Here is a 19333-nt window from a genome sequence, read left to right as displayed (position 1 = left end):
GGTGTTACGCTCAGGCACATCGTAACGGGAATAGAGAGCGGACGCTGCGTTGTTCGGGCTGTCGCTTGAGCTCTTGTCTCCACTGCCGACGAGAAACTGACCGCACCCGTCTGAGCTGTTGCGGGCCTTTCCTCCTTTGGATGTTCTTCAACGTCGAGCATCCTTCACTCGGGATCGGAGTCTTCGACACTTCTTGCACCCGTAATGTTTCCCAAGATGAGATCGTAGATGGGTTGGTCTGCATTTTGCCACTACCTGCCCAGTATAATATGGCACGGACACTAGAATCCTGGCTTCAGGAAGGTACCTTACTGTGCTATCTACAAGAGTGACGACCGACGCTTCCCCTGTAAGATCCTCGTCCTTCACCAGGCTTCTCCGAACCAAAACTGTGTTGGCTCCGCTGTTCCTAAGCGCCAATATAGGACGGTCCCCTATTTGTCCAACCACCACCGGCATTGCTGCTTTCGACTTGGGTGTTCCACTCACCGCGTCATTTTCCAGCGGCGTTTGCTCTCCTTTCAGCTGTGGAACTTCAGGCGGCGTGACAAGTTCTACCCTAGAGTCGACAACGCATGCAGCTCGGTCCTGCGTTCTGTATCGGCACTCAAGTATGACCCATCCTCTTACAACCTTGACACACAACCTGTGTTTCTTGGGCAGCGCTACTGGTCCGACAGTAAACTGCACGGTGTCCCACCTTGCCGCAGAGAAAACACCTTACTGGCGCCTTAGATGCACCGCCATATGCTCTTGGTTTTGTCGCATCTGTCTCTAGGATATTTTGGGTTTCCTCCTTTGCCTTACTCAAATTTCTTAGCCCTTGAGCCTCAAGGAATTGGTCTGCAGTGTCGGCGAACTCTTCTAATGAACACAACTTTCAGGAATAGCGCTAGCTTTGAGCTGCAACATGCTAAAAATTGCTCTGTGACCAGCTTGTCACGCACCCCTTCAAAACTCTTTTCTGTGTTTTACATATCAAGCCACCTATCGAAATAATTGGTCAGCCTGAAAGAAAACTGCTTAGCTGTTTCAGAATCCTCAGGTTTCGCGGTGCGAAATCTCACGAAAACCATCTGCCGTAAGTCTGAATCTTTGGAGGAGTGCCTTTTTGACTTTCTCGTAGTTCATGGAATCAGCAGCAGGCATCCTTCTGAACACATTCAGCGCCTCTCCGAGTAAACACATGCTCAATGCCGTGGCCCATTCGCTGCGCTCCCAGGCTTGCCCCAAAGCCCTCCGCTCGAATTGTTGCAGATATGCGTCCAGATCATCTCTTTTGTCATCGAAGGGAGCCATCAGCTTCCTTGGACAAATTCTCGTACACACCACCCCGGGTACGGACACAGAGTTGATCGAAAAGCTCAAGACCAGGTATCTGTGCACGGACCAAGTCGTGGAACAGCCGGAGTATCCTGGACTGCCAAATCCCAAGCTGGACCTCCCACTCACGAAAGAAGAAATCAAAGCAGAAATCGCGGCCATGAGAAAAAATGCAGCTCCAGGTCCAGATCAAATAACAGCGAAGCTCTTATTTAACCTCAGCGATGACACCATCACCGCGCTGGTGGAATGCTTCAACGAGCAGCATTGGGCTACAGGAACGTTACCAATATCCTGGAAGACAGCCGAGGTTCGGTTCATTCCGAAGGCGAACAAACCCCTTAAACTGGATAATCTACGACCGATATCGCTGACCTCGTGTTTGGGGAAGCTCATAGAGAGGGTCATCAACACGAGACTGAGTAGATACTTAGAAGAAAACAACCTCCTACCTAATACTCAATTCGGCTTTCGCCCTCACCTATCGACACAGGACGCCCTCTTGTACCTGTACAAAGACCTCCTTGAGACACCTCCCAAGTCACAGACAAGGGCCATCCTGGCACTTGATTTGAAAGGAGCGTTCGATAACGTTCTACATAAAAACATCCTGCAAAGCCTCGCCGATACCAACTGTGGCGCAAGAACCTACAACTATATCAAAAACTTCTTATCAGTCAGGCAAGCCACTATAAACTTCGGTGGAATAAAATCAGATCCCATCACTCTAGGCCCGAGGGGAACTCCGCAAGGGGCGGTACTGTCACCCCTCTTGTTCAATTTGGCTATGAAAGATCTACCAGGCCTTCTTTCCGAAATCCCCGGCGTCAAACACACATTATATGCGGATGATATCACTGTCTGGTGCAACTCGGGGAGTGACGCCGAGATCGAGGAGCGTCTTCAAGCAGCAGCCGACACGGTGGACCGGTACGCCAGGGAGAGAGGTCTCCAGTGTGCGCCGGAAAAGTCCGAGTTGCTAATCCTGAAGAACCCGAGGACACCCCTAGCGCAGAACATCTCGGTGTATATAGAGAACCACCCAGTACAGAAACCCACGGAGATCAAGATACTAGGGCAGTATATCCCGCAGGGGCGACAGAACACCACCACTATGAAGAAGCTTACAACATCCACCGAGCAAATCCTCCGCATGATACATCGTATCCGAAATAAACACCATGGCATGAAGGAAAGGGACACCATCCGCTTAGTGCAAGCTTTCGTGATCTCTCGGATAATGTACGGGACGGCATTCCTTAACCTCTCCAGGTCGGAAATTGAAAAGTTGGAGGTACTCATCAGGAAAGCCTACAAGACGGCACTGGGGCTACCAAACTCCACGCCAACAGCAAAGCTCATGGCTCTAGGAGTACATAATACCCTCAAAGAGATGTGGGAAGCACAATGGTTCTCACAACTGAATCGGCTCGCACTCACAAAACCCGGCAGAGAACTGCTCGATAAAATCCATGTTAATCTGCCCTATACATTTGACCAAAGGGAAGAGGTCCCACGCGATGTGAGAAGACGCATAAACGTGCACCCCATTCCGCGGAATATGCATCCCGCATATAACACCGAGAGGAGGAAAGCAAGAGGTGAATCCCTGCAGAAGAAATGGGACAAGCAAATTAACACCCTTTACGTGGACGCAGCAGGACCAAATAATGGAGTCATGACTATTGTGGTCTCAACGCCTTCAGGGTCGATGGTGAACTGCGCCTCGGTGAAAACATCTAACCCCACTCACGCAGAGGAGGCAGCTATTGCATTAGCTGTAGCATCTAACCCCAACGCCGTTGTGCTCACTGATTCCCAGAACGCCTGTCGAAACTTCAATAACGGATTAATTCACAAGTCAGGGTTGTCATTGCTGACTAAGCATCCACCCAACCAGGTCTCAGTAATCTGGTTCCCCGGTCACCTGGAACTACCAGGAGGAAACGAAGCCGCCCACAGGCATGCCCGAGCTCTTCTATACCGGACGTCTCCCCCTGATGACCATGAAGGGTGCCGCGACCTAATAGGCTTAGCAGTGTATGCTGACAATCTTGCGCCATACAGAATAGCCAGAAAGGAGTACCCAACACCACACAAATCCCTCAACAAGTTAGAAGAGAACACCCTTAGGAGACTACAAACCAACACCTACCCAACACCAGCTAAATTACACCAGTGGTACCCTACACTATACTCTCCACAGTGTCCACATTGTGGAGCGGTAGCTAACCTCTACCATATGGTGTGGGCATGCCAATTTAATCCCTTAGTTGACCCCATTCCCAACCCCTCGGAGGAGCAGTGGGAGGCTATTCTGCTCAGCGATGATCCTGACCGTCAGCACTGGCTGGTGGGGAGGGCCAGCGCAGCAGCAGCCAGTGGACTACCGGACTAGGCGGTCCACCCACATGTTCGGAGAACATTGAAGAAATAAAGACGTTTGTAATCAAATCAATGGCCGGTCAATGAGATTCTGTACCCGCTAAGGAACGCTGATCATTGTCCGTGATCTCTTCATATCCTCCCGCGACCTGCGCCTCTTTTCCACAAAATAAACTCCTTCTCCCGTTCTATCCTTCTTTTCTCCTCTTCTGCCTCGCGTGCTCTTCTAGCTTCTCGCTCTTCGGCCTCGCGAGCTCTTTTCTCTTCTCGCTCTTCTGCCTCGCGAGCTCTTTTAGCATCACGCTCTTCTGCTTCGCGAGCGTCTGCGCGTGCTTGCGCGTTTTTCTCTCCCTGCCTATCTGCCTCCTGTTTCTGCCTCTTTGCCTCCTCCTCATAGAGACGCATCGCCTCTTCCTTGCTTAACCCGAGCTTGAACGCCAGTTCTAATGTTTTTGCCAAATCCATCCTTTCTGCCGCTGAGAAATCGGAAAGATCCGAGAGAAACCGGATCTTTCCGATTTCTCAGCGGCAGAAAGGATGGATTTGGCAAAAACATTAGATCCGAGAGAAAGCGCCCCGCCGCGGTGGCTCAGTGGTTAGGGCGCTCGACTACTGATCCGGAGTTCCCGGGTTCAAACCCGACCGCGGCGGCTGCGTTTTTATGGAGGAAAAACGCTGAGGCGCCCGTGTGCTGTGCGATGTCAGTGCACGTTAAAGATCCCTGCAGGTGGTCGAAATTATTCCGGAGCCCTCCACTACGGCACCTCTCTCTTCCTTTCTTCTTTCACTCCCTCCTTTACCCTTCCCTTACGGCGCGGTTCAGGTGTCCAATGGTATATGAGACAGATACTGCGCCATTTCCTTTCCCCCAGAACCAATTAAAAAATCCGAGAGAAAGCAAAAAAAAAAGGAAATGAATCCTGACACAGGCTCGCCACTTATCTTTGTCACGGATCTCTCCGGAGAACACTCGGACCGCAAGAATGGACTAGGCGACAGGTGTACCCACACAGACGCACATTTAATACACCCTACGTGACACACACACTAGCACACAAACCACAACGCACAAAGACTATAAATACACACGACCCGGGAACACTGCTACCAGCGTCTACTACTAGCGTTCTACTGTTAGTGGTCGGCGTTTGTGCTCACGGTTGGTTCGGTGCGGCTGCGGCGTTGTATGGATCCTGTAGCCGGTGTCGAGGCGGCGTTCGACGTGCTTGGACTGGCGTCGCTGGCGGCGTCGCTGGCTGCGTCGTATAAGCTCCCGGTCCAAGCGCCCGTGGAAGTGATGCCGGTGTTGCTGGCGTTGGGGGCTCCACCCGAATGGGTGGCAACAGCGCTGGAGACACCCCTGGCCGTGGCAGGTGGTAGCGTCCTCAGTTAACTCCCCGGAACGGGTCCACGATGCGAATCCGTAGAACTCGAGCTCACCGGAGCAGTAGCCGGCGTCGCTCTCTTGCAGACGATGCATCCCTGATCCGCCGGAGCCTCCGCTTCTCTGTTCTTCGTTCTTCCCCCCCCCCCCCCCCGTGCCTCGCTCTCCATCGCCCTTTTATAGCCTTGGCGTTAGTCCATGTAAGCCTTGTCGTCTTCTCCTTCTTCTCTTCTCCACCAATCATCTCTCTCCACCTCTTCGAATGCTTGTTCTTCGTCTTCTTTATTATTCGGTTAATCTGCGTCGTCTTCTTCACACCTCTTTCCGTCATAATTTTATTTTAGACTCCTTATTATATGTGAGAATGAGCCAGTAAAGGCGTCCCGCGAAATGACTGCGAGACAAATGTGGAACAGTCGGTGGGCTGAATACCTGACTAAGCGACCTGAAAGTCATTCAAGCAAGACTGACACTTAGCCAAGTAAAACTGCACATAACCTTAAGCTTTCGCTTTGTCTACTTTGGTTTAGCCGTGTTAAACATTTGCTTAATTTTCTTCTTTCCGTCCCTTCTTCCTCACTTCCCTTTCTTTCAATCTTTCCTTCCGCATCTCTTTCAACTGTTCACACAGGAGTGATTGTGGCCCAGACGGAGCCAGTCTTCTTCCTCTTAAACATGACCCAGCGACAGACCCGTGCATTTTTCTCTTTCTTCTTTCCAGAGTCAGAGCAGCAGCAGCAGTCGAGTGGGAGGAGTTTGTACGGCACGTGGAAGTCGACGCTCCAGCTCGTGCTCTGTAGAGGGTCCTAGCACCGTGCTGAGGGAACATCACGACACTGGGAGGCGGCACAGCCGGCCTTTCGCCTGTCCTTTGTTCTTCTGTACTTGCGACGCCGCAGCACAACGCCACGGAAGTGGCTGCGGCATTTACTTGGCCCGATCCTGCGACGCCGACGTCTGCTAGACTCCTCGGGTGCACTCAACGCTCTGACTGCAGGCTACGCCAGACGACCAGGTCGACAACTCGCCGTGAGCAGAACGACTTAACTTTAATTTCATTGGGATGGACGGGGAACATTGGCAGCTAAAGCGAATGCTTAACTTGATGTGTTTAAAATGAGAGTGCATTTGTACTATTGGACCCGCCCGGTAGCTCAGTGGTTAGGGCGCTCGGCTACTGATCCGGAGTACCCGGGTTCGAACCCGACCACGGCGGCCGCGTTTCGATGGAGGCGAAACGCAAAAGTGCCCGTGTGCTACTATGTCAGTGCACCTTAGATTAGTCGAAATTATTCCGGAGCCCTCCACTACGGCACCTCTTTCTTCTCTCAGTCCCTCCTTTACCCCTTCCCTTACGGCGCGGTTCAGGTGTCCGCCAAGATGTGAGACAGAGATACTGCGGCAATTCATTTCTCCAAAAACCGATTTTTTTGTACTATCGGGGACAGAAAACTTCAGGACGCGCAAAATGCATCTAGGTCCATAGGTGTCACTCCCGCTAACGACATTTTTTTTTTACTGCACCACATTGGAGCACGTGAGTCTGACTGTCACGTCCACTTCGATAACCTGTCTAATAACGGAGCTATCGGCTTTTGTTCCCGGGCATGCGTCCTGGAGAGTTGAAAATTTGAAAATTGGTTTTTGACGAAAGGAAATGGCGCAGTAATTCTCTCACATTTCGGTGGACACCCGAACCGCGCCGTAAGGGGCGGGAGGAAAGGTTCTGCCCCAATAGCAAATTTTACGGACGAAAAACGCTAAGGCGCCCGTGTGCTGTGCGATGTCAGTGCACGTTAAAGATCCCCAGGTGGTCGAAATTATTCCGGAGCCCTCCACTACGGCACCTCCTCTTCCTTTCTTCTTTCAATCCCTCCTTTATCCCTTCCCTTACGGCGCGGTTCGGGTGTCCAACGATATATGAGACAGATACTGCGCCATTTCCTTTCCCCAAAAACCAATTATTATTATTATTATTATTATTATTATTATTATTATTATTATTATTATTATTATTATTATTATTATTATTATTATTATTATTATACTGACAGAACGCTTGGGAGGTGTGAATCCTTCCTATATAGCGTTTCAGACGACATTTGTAGCCTCGAATGATCGTCGTACTCGTGCTCCCCTCGTCGTTAGAGCTTTAGTCGGTTTGCTTTCGTGTGCGCGTAGGTTCAGGGAGGGGATCTGTCGTCGTGTGAATTAAATGTTCGTGCTCGCGCCAATGCCGGCCTCCATGTTAATTCTACCCACGTGGTCAGCCCCGAATGGAACGCGTGACAGCCCGCCAGGCAGTGATGCGGCCTCATAGACAGCCCACCGGGCAGTGATGCGGCCTCATAGACCGCAATGAACCCGCCGCGGTGGCTCAGTGGTTAGGGCGCTCGGCTACTGAGCCGGAGTTCCCGGGTTCGAACCCGACCGCGGCGGCTGCGTTTTTATGGACGAAAAACGCTAAGGCGCCCGTGTGCTGTGCGATGTCAGTGCACGTTAAAGATCCCCAGGTGGTCGAAATTATTCCGGAGCCCTCCACTACGGCACCTCTTTCTTCCTTTCTTCTTTTACTCCCTCCCTTATCCCTTACCTTACGGCGCGGTTCAGGTGTCCGCCGACATGTGAGACAGATATTGCGCCATTTCCTTTCCCCAGACAACCAATTATTATTAATAATTATTATTAGACCGCTATGACAGCTCAGGTCCGGCGGCCGGCGAGTGGGCCCAAATGCAGGTCTACTGCGCATGATTGGCAGGTTCTTCCCTAAGTGCCATGAGCATGCATATGTTCGCGGTGGCGTTGCTGGATTACCTGGGTGAAAGCGGGCCACCAGGAAAATTTAGTCGCGAGCGCTGTTCTGGCGTGATCACACTGTCCCACTGACATCGTGGTTGGCCCGGGAGAGCCCCCGGAACGCTTCTAGTTAGCGCCTGGGTTGAGTGGCGTTATTCCCGTCCGGTGCCAATGGTCTACCGGCAGCCAGCATCGAGAGAGGCTGGAGCGGTACCCAAAGTGATTGGCTACGTTTCGCGCACTTCGGTCACTGTAGTACGTTGAGATGCGATTACGTGGCGTTGTTCTTTTCGAAACGCTGCGACACTCCCAACTCTGTAAGATGAACTTTGTGCTAAGGGAACTTGGTTGTTGGCATGCGCCGCTGTAGTGAAAGCGCAGTACTGTGTTCCCATCTACATTGCTGCATTTCCTGTGTGGCTCATTTGAGCGCTTCCTGTTTGGCTGGTTTATCCCATTGTTTTCAGAATCAGAATCATGTTTATCATGACGATCTTGGGTGCGCTGACAAAAAGCCAGTGAGAAGGCTTGACAAGGCCAACGCACCCCACAGAGGCATTGTATAGTTGTACACAATACTAATAGCACTTTCAGAGAAAAACAACAAAAACATACCATATTTGGAATTAGCTATACGTCAATTCGGATTTCTTGATTAATTTATGCGGGAGAGTGTGGCTCAACATCCGATAACCATAATTTGTTCGGATCTTAGATAAAAACTATTTGCATGTAGTTCGTGTAGAGTATTTGGCTCTTTGCATTGTAATCCTGGCACCACAGATCGCAGGCCCAATTCATTAGAAAACACAGTCCCCTTTGCCTAGTTAGGGTCGTGATGCCGTAGTCGCGTGATCGAATCCGGGCCATGGCGGCCAAACATAATAAAAGCGGAAAACAATACCGCCCTCCTAATTTGTGATCTCGCATGTTAACGAACCCCGTGTGGTCTTAATTATTCCGGACCGCATTCGCTGTGGCGTTTCTGAGACACTGCACCATACCATTTTGTGGACTAAATCGTAGGCCGCCCAGGCACGATGCCCCAAAGAATGCTTTGCCCGGCGCGAAGTGTCTTCGTCTAAGAGTCTGCTTTTTCCTAGTATGGGCTTCTGCGGTGGCTCAGTAGGTATGGTACTCGGCTGCTGACCTGAAAGGCGCGGTTTCGATCCCGGCCGCCGCGGTCGCATTTCGATGGAGGGGAAATGCTAGAGACCCGTGTACTGTGCGATATCAGTGCACGTTAAAAAACCCCAGGTGGCCGAAATTATCCGGAGCCCTCCACTATGGCGTCCCTTGGCATGCCTTGGCACGCACTGGCACGCCTTGGCAATCGCCTTGGCACGTTAAACCACCATAAACCATGTGCAATTTTTTGTATGTCTGACTTCCAGGTTGCAACCGCTGCATTAAGATGGAAATAATGCAAAAATATGGAGATCCAGACGCCCTGCTATGCGCGGAGAACCACATCATCCTCAAATTAGCATCACCACCCTGGCCCCGGGATCAATTACTTCCGGAAGGATGCTCGTTTGCAAGTGACGACTGCCGGGACCTGGTCAGCAGCAAGGAGTCGCTGATTGCGGCAAAGAGCGCACTGAAGAAGTATAGGATCTCGGCGGCTCTGTTCGCCGGGTGCGTGGCCTTCGCCTCCTCGGACTTCTTCGAACTCGCTGCGAGGCAGGTGCTGGCCTACGCCGAAGAGATCTGCGTCGTGCACAATAGGGACACGGTCTACCGGCTGATGCGCATGTTCCCCAATGCCAAGGTGCTCGCCCTGCCGCACGACCTCGGCTCGCACGCCCTGCATGTGGACGAGCCGTTCAGGAACCGCTTGGCACCCCTGGTACAGTACTCTCGGCTGAGACAACTCGTGGGAAACGTGGAGGGTCAGAACGATGGCTGCCTCCTTCTAACAAGGGAGACGGTTAGCGCCATCTTGCGGACTTGTCCCCTGGTATGTACCACGACTGGCCTTTGGTTCTTTGGCCCTTGGATTGCATGGCGCCTAAGTTATTAGGACACGCACGGGGGCACATAATGACTATGTGAATGCACTGTTGGCCACAAACGTTTACGTCATGCGCGTTCTCGGAAACTCTCGCGAACCAGTCGCCTGGTAACGTTACCTGTTGATCGAGCTTGATCGTTTTCACACACCGTCACAACTTTCAAGCGATTGGCTCGCATGAATGCTTCGCAGTACATTCCTTCCCGCACATCCGCATTCGGTAAACTTTTGTTGCCAATATTACAGCCTTTGTAAGAAAACATAACCCACCGGTTTTGCGTCTATCCCACCCGTTGTGGCTCTTTTGGTATACAACTTTGTTATAACGAAGTTGGAGGGGACCGGCGATTACTTCATTATAGCCGTTGCTTCGTTACAGCCCGTGTTGACCGGGATTTCCATGAGAATGGCCGTTCCTCCGTTATATCCATTATTTCGTTACAAATCGTTTCATCATAACGGGGTTTGACTGTAGTTAAAGTTCCAAAACTCTCGTCACTAAAAAACCCTTCCTGAGCTTGCGATGATAGGGACATTCAAGAATCCCTGAGAGCGCTACTACAGGTGTTGTATATTTTTTACCAATCCTATACGCTGCCGTGCGAAAATTCTAAAATTAGCGTAACAGAAAGTACAAAACGCAAACATAACCCACAGGCGAGTGCCTTCTGTCAACTGGATTTATATGTTCTGTAAACGCGTTTACATGTGAAAAAAAAAATGGCTGGCCGTTTAGCATTGCACGAAATATGCGAAAGCACGGTTTTTAAAACATAAGCCTTTCTCCCGTGTGCACTACGGTGTCCTCCATAGCCTGAGTCGCTTCGAGACGTTGAACCGCACACACCATACCAGTTAGCATAATTTTATTCCGTTTCATTCTCTTTAAATGGGCCTGAAGACGTGCAAGGCTGTGGCGGTTCGGGCTCTCGCTCTCTCTGTTTTGAGAGGAATAATTCAGTAGCTCAAGAGACAGCTGCACTTCTGCCCTCACAAAAGTTGCGTCACTGCCTCTCTATCCACTTTCTCTATATGGTGATCTTTCGCGTTCTGTACTCCAACACGCGCGAACTGGTAGCGCTGCAGGACATCTTCACATTGGCAGCTATGATAACTTTATATGATTCAGATGGCGCCGTCATCGTTGCTTGTAGCCGAAAGCTGTCGCGTTCATTTAGTCGATGGGAATTTTATACGCACGGGTCGGCTTCGTAAGGACAGTGCAGGTAATGTAGTGCGCACACCTCGTGAATCTGTCACCTTTCTGTAACACCGCCAGCAATAGACAGCGAAAAGCGTTTTCTTGTTTGTTCGTGTGTGAACCTCGGAAGCAGAAGACGAAGTGGCATGTTTCATCTGTGGGTGATTACGCAGTAGAACGACACCTTTTATATAACTATACCCGCCTCGGTACAGCTAAGCTACCTACATATATGCAGTCTTGCGCTCTCTTACGATTTTATTGCGATAAGAATTTCTACTTGAAGAACTAAAAGCTTAAGAAAGTTTTATTGCCTCCCATGCTTGAAGTATGGTCACATGAAAGGCAAATTATTTTTAGTAATGCTAATCAGGCTGTTCTTGGCCGCGTGCACCAGGTGCCCTAAGCACTACGGGTTGATTTCGTTTGCTACGTATACGGACACCTCTGAACTGTTGGTCAAATGTTTAGGGGAATCCCCCAAGGTGGAATAAATTTTCAAAAAGGGAGTAATTACTCATTTCCATCTACCCAAGCTCAGCTTTCCTTTGTAGCTGCATATGGTTGCGCTTGGGTGGATGCCAAAGAGTTTTATGGATGTTTAACGTCCCAAAGCGACTCGTGCTCTGAGGGACGCCTTAGTGAAGGGCTCCGGAAAACCTGCGGTTCTTTAATGAGCACTGACATCGAACAGTACAGGGGCCTTTTGAATTTCGCCTCAATCTAAATGCGACCGCCGCGGCCGGGATCGAACCCACGTCTTTCGGGTCAGCAGCCGAGCGTCATAACCACCGCGGCGGTAATGAGTAATTACTCCCTTATTCGCTCTGAACTGTGTCCACTCTCGTTTCTGCCGATTGCAAGGGATGAACAATTGCACACTTCTGAGGCCAACCATTACTTTTTAGAAATGTCACGCGTTACCATCTTCTTGTGTGTGACTGCTCTGCTTTATTCCTCTCCAATCTGCTTCCAGTTGCATCGCATCGACGCGCGCATCGTCTTGGAGCCTTTCGTGGAGGAGCCCCAACTACGCGCGCAGACAGTGTGTGCAAGAAGGACTGACTTCACCCATGTCACGCTGCTCACTTCGCTGACCTGCACCGGTGCGCTAGAAAGCGTGGCGGGCACACGTGACATTACTCTTGCTGCGGAGATGTTTCCGCGCGTCGAACACCTGGTGGTACGTTCCTTCTGCTTTTAAACTGGGTTGGCCTACAACTTACGAGCTCAACGGGGAAACATTGCAGCGAATATGACCATCTAAAATCGGCTGAGATGTCTAGTTTTCTGATTCTGTCGTGTCTTGCAATCTCGGCGCGTATGGACGAATGTCGAGACATTTAGAATAGGATGACCCTATCGGTTAGGGGCGTAAGGGGCGTTATTAAGGCTAAAGCCTTTCTTGGCTCATGAGTGGCGTGGACGGAAGTTGTACACGGAAGTTGTCCACACGAACTGTCAATAATTAGTTGCATCGTAATTGAGATAAATAGTAAAAACTGATTAACCAACACATATGTACAGAAAAATATAAAATGAAAATAAACAGCACATAAAAATTTTAAATTAAATGCAAACAAATATATCCAAATAATAAAATTGGAAATATATAAAAATAAAAATCATACAAATTAAAATAAAAAACATGAAAAATAAAGTGACAAAGAGTGGACAGGGAAAGGCATAGAGAAGTGCAAGCGAGTCATTTTGTCTTGCGCCTGCGGACCAGCGCCCCGCTATTCCCCTGTGCCACTAGCCGATGGGTCTACTTGCTCTAAATGTCCATATTACTTTTTCGTCTATGTACGCCCGCTATCGGCAGCGCTGTCGGAAGGTCTGCGCCCGTGACAGGCTGAAAAGTAAGAATTTTTTTTTTTCAAAGGTGGTGCGTTCCTGCAGTTTTCGTACAGCGGCCGTTTAGGATCTCAAAAAAAAAAAAAGATGGCCTAAAACTAGTATCCTTTGTAACATGACAGAGACCACGGGCGAAGTTCCTTGGCGTGGTTTTAAAGTGACCTCGAGCAAAGTGATTGCGCAGAGCGGATGTACGACGAAATTTAGCTGGCTGTTTTCTCTAAGCGACCAGTTTTAGTACCGTACGCATTCTTACCTTTGTAGTACGAGTCAGCCTACAGTCATTGTTAACTGCTTTGGTGGGATCGCTTGCTATCCTCTGAACAGGAAACGATCCTACTCACTGATGAAGTGAGGCCGCATATGTTAATAAACGAGCAGAAATTTTCAGCCTTCGGTACGTAATCCGGCGCGAATAAAATTACTTTTTTTTTAGAAATAACTGCGCGCACACACGACAGTACATGAAAGGGACACACGCCTGTCTGTGCCCCTTTTCGTGTCCTGTCGTGTGTGTGCTCAATTATTTCTAAAAAAAAGTATGCAGTACCAGCGCGCCCAAAAATGCAACGCTTCTCAATGAAATTAAGGAAGGGGCGACGACAGAGGGACAGCTAATGTTCCTTAATGTTATTCGCGCTGTCACACGAGTTACTGTGAATCAACCAGCCTAGCAAGCAACTATTCTGTTCTGACGTTTTCGCCGCTGCGGTGGCTCAGCGGTTATGGCACTTGGTTGCTGACCCGAAAGACGCGGGTTCGATTCCGGCCGCGGCGGTCGAATTTCGATGGAGGCGAGATTCTAGAGGCCCGTGGCTGTGCGGTGTCAGTGCACGTTCAAGATCCCCAGGTGGTCGAAATTTCCGAACACCTTTACAACGGCGTCCCTCATAGCCTGAGTCGCTTTGGGAGGTTAAACCCCCTTAAACCTTAAACCATCTTCTGACGTTTGCCTCTTCTATTCTCTCCCGCCATGTTCCTGAACTACCTTGCAGTAGTCTGTCCCCGTAGAGTTACACTGCTTTCTTATCGAGAAATGGTCCTACATTCACCTCTTCGGCAGATGTTAAGGATAACCTTCGGAATATTGTCCAGATTGATTAGTGTGAAATGCCGAGGGTGAGGCAGAAAGTTTTATTTCACAAGAAATCACATTGTCATGCAGCGTGAGCGAGGTGCGTACTCGGGGGACCTCAGTTTAATAGACTACAAGTGTGTAGCACTTAAAGGATCGTTCATTGAAATGTTTCAAATTTGCAGCACCAATCGACGAAGTTTTCCCGATAGCTGTGCGTAGCCTGTTGATTCATATCCGTTGTATCCTTTATGAATGAAACAGGAATGACTCCTGTCGGCGGAGAAAAAAAACGCTGCTGCGCTGTTTGCATTTCGGAGCACGCTCTTCTGCTCACGATGTATTGAGCCTCTAGGCTTAGCTGTGCCAACTTTTTTTTTTTTAAGGGAAACTGCACCACATTTTGAAAATTCCGCGGTATTCAAGGATTCAAATCTATATATGCTGTAGGGAAAGTATATCAAGTGTTTTTGCGCTACCATATAAAGTAGTGGTGTAATCGGCAATTAAATTTTCGGCTTCTCTCACAGCACTGGAGGAGTGCGCAAAAATTCGGTGTGACGTCAAGGAAAGTAAGACATTTCTGCTGCCGTCGAGCAGACCGTGCCGTGACTCGCTGGATGCTGCCGAACAGCGCTCGGCGGGCTTTGCGGCGTTGTTTGGTTTCTTCAGAGCAAGCGTTTATGCCTAGGAAATGTACCGGTACCGTCGGTGACGTAATCATGACCCCCCCCCCCCCCCCCTCACATGGTGCAGTACGCATCGCGGTAGATGGGAGAGGCCAGTTGTACGCATGCGCCGTTACCATGGCAACCGAAGAAGAGCAAAGTGCGGCATGCGCTTCGCCGTCGCCGCCGGGCGCCCGCTCCACCGTCAAAGCCGAACGTGACGTCACGCGGATGAGCAGTTGTGCGCATGCGCCGATACCGTGGTAACCAGAGGGACCCCACAGTTGCGCCGCGTTCTTCGTCGCCGCCTCGCCGCACGCCGCTCTGTCACCCGAACCCCGCGTCGCAGACGCAGGATTGCGTATAAAACGCGGAGATGTAGTGGGCGTCTGTATCACAACGTTTGACATGCACGCAGAGAAGGAGAATCCAGCCGCTGAAAAACAGCGGTATAGACAAGAGAAGATTAACTCTTCCGGTCCTGAGGTTGTCGCCTGGCAGTTGGCTTGGACCAAATAAGAACGCTGCAGTCTGTAGGTGAAATAAGGTATCACTGCTGTCAGACATCTCCCTTCGATCGCGGTGAATAATGGTGAAGCCTGCTGTGTTCGGCTTCTGGAAAGCGGCATTATCATCCAAGCAGTCTACGTGGCACTGGGAACATCTTGCAAGCAGACGATTGATGTGGTTGCCACGTGTATACCAGCCTACGGCACGGTTTCACATTTGTGTGTGACTTTGGGTGATTTAAACAGGAAACAGGACTGTTTTAGTCAGTGTATGAAAGAAAAGCTTCACTGCAATTTAGCTTCGGACTCTCACGTCCACACTACACAATGGGGAACTACTATAGAGCTTGTATACTAAAGAGGCTCTACAAAATCGAAATACTGTTTTGACATTGAGACCGCTGCATGCTAGTTCACAGATCATCAGGCAGTCTTCGTCTCTTTCAAGCAAAATGAATAAAAGATGTGTATACCCAATGTCTCTCATTGTTAAACATACAGTGACCACAACAAGCTCAGCCAGGGAAACGTACCTCTCGCTGCGTATATCCTGGCATAGCCGAGCTAAGCCACTGCCAATTTTTTAATTGCCTATTACTCACCATTTGAGGCCCGCGTACTGTGCGATGTCAGTACACGTTAAAGAACCCATGGTGGTCGAAATTTCCTCAGCCCTTCACAACAGCGCCCCTCATAGCCTGAGTCGCCTTGGGACGTTAAACCCCCGTAAACTATGAACCATTTGAAGTGCTAGCCTAAAACTACGTCGCTGCTTTACCGCCAAATTTAACACGCTCGACCCCCTTGAAGCTGATCGATTTCTAAAACCTATGCAATTGCCCTTTAACGCCTGGCTCCCCTGAGTGGTCGGCTAGCTGCGTCAAATTTGTTTCTCTAGAGTAGAACTTGCCTTCGCGACAATGTGCTTCCGCGTTGGTTCTTTGGTACTCGTAGAAACAAAAACCAAGTTCAAAAATCTGAATGGAATGCGTGATCTTTTGCAGGTGGCTGTCACATCCGTCGGTTCCGTGGCCGCCGCTTCATCCTTCCGTCATCTCCGCTCTCTCTCCCTCACGCTCGCTCCCCCCGCCATTTTCGCCAACGTGGACTTCGAACTGCGGCTACTACTGAAGGCATGGCCACGGCTAGAGACGCTTTCGTTGAAGTACTGCGGCGGTTTACAGCTCTCCGCCCTGGCGAGGCTCTGTCCACAGATCAAGCGTCTGCGGCTGATATGTTGCCAAGCGTCGAAACACGACATTTCAGTTCACGCTGCCGCATTCCCTAACATCGAAAGCGTCGACTTAACTACGGTTCTCCTTAAGCCTGCTTACGAAGCCTTCTTCCTGGCCACCTGCGGAAGGCTACGCAGCCTGCGTTTGGGCGATGACGGAAACGCCAAGGAGTTCCTGCACCTCTGCACTGAGCGTAGCCGCGGACGAATCTCTTTCCCGCGTCTTGAAGAGCTCACCCTGGCCACGTGTTGGACGGTGCGTCAGTTGGGTCTTCAGCCGGAAGACCTGCACGACGTGCTGGATGCCCTGCCGTCGCTCTTGCGCCTGAAGACGGACAGCTACGACCTGAGGCTCTTTTTCGAGAACTACTGCCGTCCACGAGGCCGGGTGTCTTTGTCGTGGTGCGAGTGTGTTTACTGTGCTGTCCACGACCAGTTCCGCGAAAGGCGTCAGGACTTTCGCACGAAATTTATTGTGCCCTCTGAGAAGAACTACTGGTCAGCTTCAGTCAACCCTTGAGGGCAACGATGTGATATTACACTCTAAACACGAACATTTACTTCCACAGGAATGGAGGTAAAACAGGAAAACGCTGTCGTCTAGTCCTTCTATAGAAAGGGGTATACACTGGAGGGCAGTTTACTCCCTTTTTTTATTCCTTTCGTGTTTAGTAGTGCGGAAACGAGCATGGTCAGTAAAGTGCAATGTATGACCAACGCACTACACCCTATCTTGGCGGTGTCATCAGAAATGAGCATTTGTGAATTTTCATCCGTTGGCAATAAATAGTCAGTGTTTTAATCGTCTCTTGTCCTGTTAAATAATAGGGTAGAACGTTGGGCCAGTTGGTGTAGCGACATATTCAGGAAAGCTTTGCGCAGAATAACACAGGACGGGAGGGAGAAACACGCACACACGCACACACACACGCACACACACACAAGCGCGCGCGCGAACTTGCAACTGTATTTACAGAAACGATACACCGCCTTAAGAAGCAGAAAGGGCGCAAGCGTACAAATTCCACAGCATCGCGTGTGGGAAAAAGAGCACGCATATAGGTACAGTAAAAATTGCATCAAGGATAGGCACAAGCAGAGCCATATCAGAACTTAGCGGAATCGAACAACAAAAGCGGGTTATCTATTGCGGAGAAAAGCAAGTTCTTTTTTGAGAAGGGCTATGCCGATGCCTTACTCACGCAGCGTTCTGTACTACTAATTTTAAGGGCCTCTACAATTTCCCGGGCCAGCTTATCGGAAGCTCGCCCGATAACAACTGTAATAGTCCAGTGGGCCTTCGTGTAATAATCCAGTAGACCTTTCCAGCCAAATGACGCGTAAATTGCATAGCGCGGTTTATTTTGCCAAAAAAAAGGTAGTAAACTGTCCTCTAGCGTACACCCTTTCATAAAAGGGTGTGCGCTATAGGACAGTTTGCCCCCTTTTTGCTTCCATATAGCCGTATTTGTGTTTAGAGTGCGGCATTCGTTTAGGCTTTGTGAAACATGCACAATTGCGTGTTACTCCATACGGCACGTGTTCATGACCCCTTCTACATGCGCGCACACACTACACGGTTTTGAAAATTATCGCCCTATCGTCGCCTGATGACGTCGCATGACTTAGATTGGAAGCGAAATTGGCGAAGAATATTTGCGCATCCACGCAAAGTCCTCTCGTTAAGTAATGTTCGTCTGCTGCCCTCTTGAGCACGAAACATTTTTTTTTAGAGCCCGAGCGTCACTTCTGCGAGTTACCTGCGACATCCAATCCTTAGACCGCCAGAGAAAGCGCTGTATTGAGAGTCGCAATTACTTATATCCTACAGATTTTCTTCTTTTTTAATGCGGGAGCTAATCTTCGAGTCAAATCCCCGAGAAGCGGTTTTATGGGATGAGTGGCAGTTAAATGTTTTATGAGTTTTAATAAGAAGTAATTATCGTAATACGGTCATCACACGCCAAGTGTCCTAGACGTTTCACTCGACCATCTCCGATTTCTTAAAAAAAAATTGTGAAACCTTGCCTGAAATATTTTTACCGAAAAATATTTTTTATACGTCTTTATTTCTGCATAAAATAGGCCTAGCCTTGCGGCAGAAATGAGGGGCTTCATGGGGGTGGAGGTGGGGGAGGGGGAGGAGGGCCGGTCTCCACTTCTTCGAAGTGGGGTGGTCCTGTGATCGGCTCTGCGAAGAAACGGCCAGGCCCTTCTTCTTCCTTGAAGTATAGGAGAAAAGCCCGCCAGAGCCGGAGTGCGTCCGATGATCCGATGTGTAATGGTGGATCGACCTATTCCTGCAAGGTGCCAGGTTGTGCCCGCCCAGGGACTGAAGTGCTCGCTCCCGCACCACGTCAAAAGCAGGGCAGCGCCACAAAAGGTGTTCGGCCGTGCCTCTGGCCGGGCATTGAGGGGTCGGGTATGAGTGCGGGTTGATGAGGTTGAGCTTTGCTGGCGACAGAAGCTGGCCAGTCTGGGCGCGGCGGAGGAGTACCGCCTCTACCCTTCGGAAAGTTCTATAGGTGGGCGGCGGTATAATTGCTCAGGGTTCGCCACGTGCTGGAGGATACGGCGGCGATAGCATTGTGCGCGATGCCATGTCTCGGCCCTATCCATAGGAGGTGACGACGGATGTGCAACGTCATCACGGGCCCAAGAAGCGGAAACTAGTGTGCATCCAGGCAAAGGTGCGGAAAGAGCTGCAGCGCGCGCTGCCTGGTGTGCCTTTTCGTTTCCAGTGATTCCTTCGTGTGCAGGAATCCATCTAATAACAATAGTGTAGCCCTCCTCTCGCAGGCGTCGGGCTTCAGTTCGAATTGCGCTAAGAACGGCATAGTCTGCTCCCCCGCGCGGCATGCGGTGTACCGTGCTTGCGAATCAG

The 19333-nt window shown here is 50.1% G+C and overlaps 1 protein-coding gene across 1 annotated transcript; it reads left to right on the top strand.

The window, feature by feature from the left end:
* Positions 1-5822: 5822 nt before the first annotated feature.
* Positions 5823-17222, top strand: LOC144105086 (uncharacterized). The gene is made up of 4 exons (XM_077638278.1): positions 5823-6121; positions 9286-9851; positions 12083-12289; positions 16220-17222. The coding sequence occupies exons 2-4, from the start codon at positions 9306-9308 to the stop codon at positions 16967-16969; spliced, it is 1503 nt and encodes a 500-aa protein (XP_077494404.1). The 5' UTR covers positions 5823-6121; positions 9286-9305; the 3' UTR covers positions 16970-17222.
* The last annotated feature ends 2111 nt before the right edge of the window (positions 17223-19333 follow it).

The sequence above is a fragment of the Amblyomma americanum genome, chromosome 9 (genome assembly GCF_052857255.1).
Source record: "Amblyomma americanum isolate KBUSLIRL-KWMA chromosome 9, ASM5285725v1, whole genome shotgun sequence".
Taxonomy (NCBI): domain Eukaryota; kingdom Metazoa; phylum Arthropoda; class Arachnida; order Ixodida; family Ixodidae; genus Amblyomma; species Amblyomma americanum.
This window is presented reverse-complemented; position numbering and strand designations above follow the sequence as displayed.

What these genes read in the sequence shown, in the direction of transcription:
- LOC144105086 (XM_077638278.1), top strand. Translation starts at nt 9,306, where the DNA reads ATGGAAATAATGCAAAAATATGGAGATCCAGACGCCCTGCTATGCGCG. An exon ending in TCTTGCGGACTTGTCCCCTG is followed by an intron (nt 9,852 to 12,082) that starts GTATGTACCACG and finishes ATCTGCTTCCAG; the next exon opens with TTGCATCGCATCGACGCGCG. An exon ending in CGCGCGTCGAACACCTGGTG is followed by an intron (nt 12,290 to 16,219) that starts GTACGTTCCTTC and finishes GATCTTTTGCAG; the next exon opens with GTGGCTGTCACATCCGTCGG.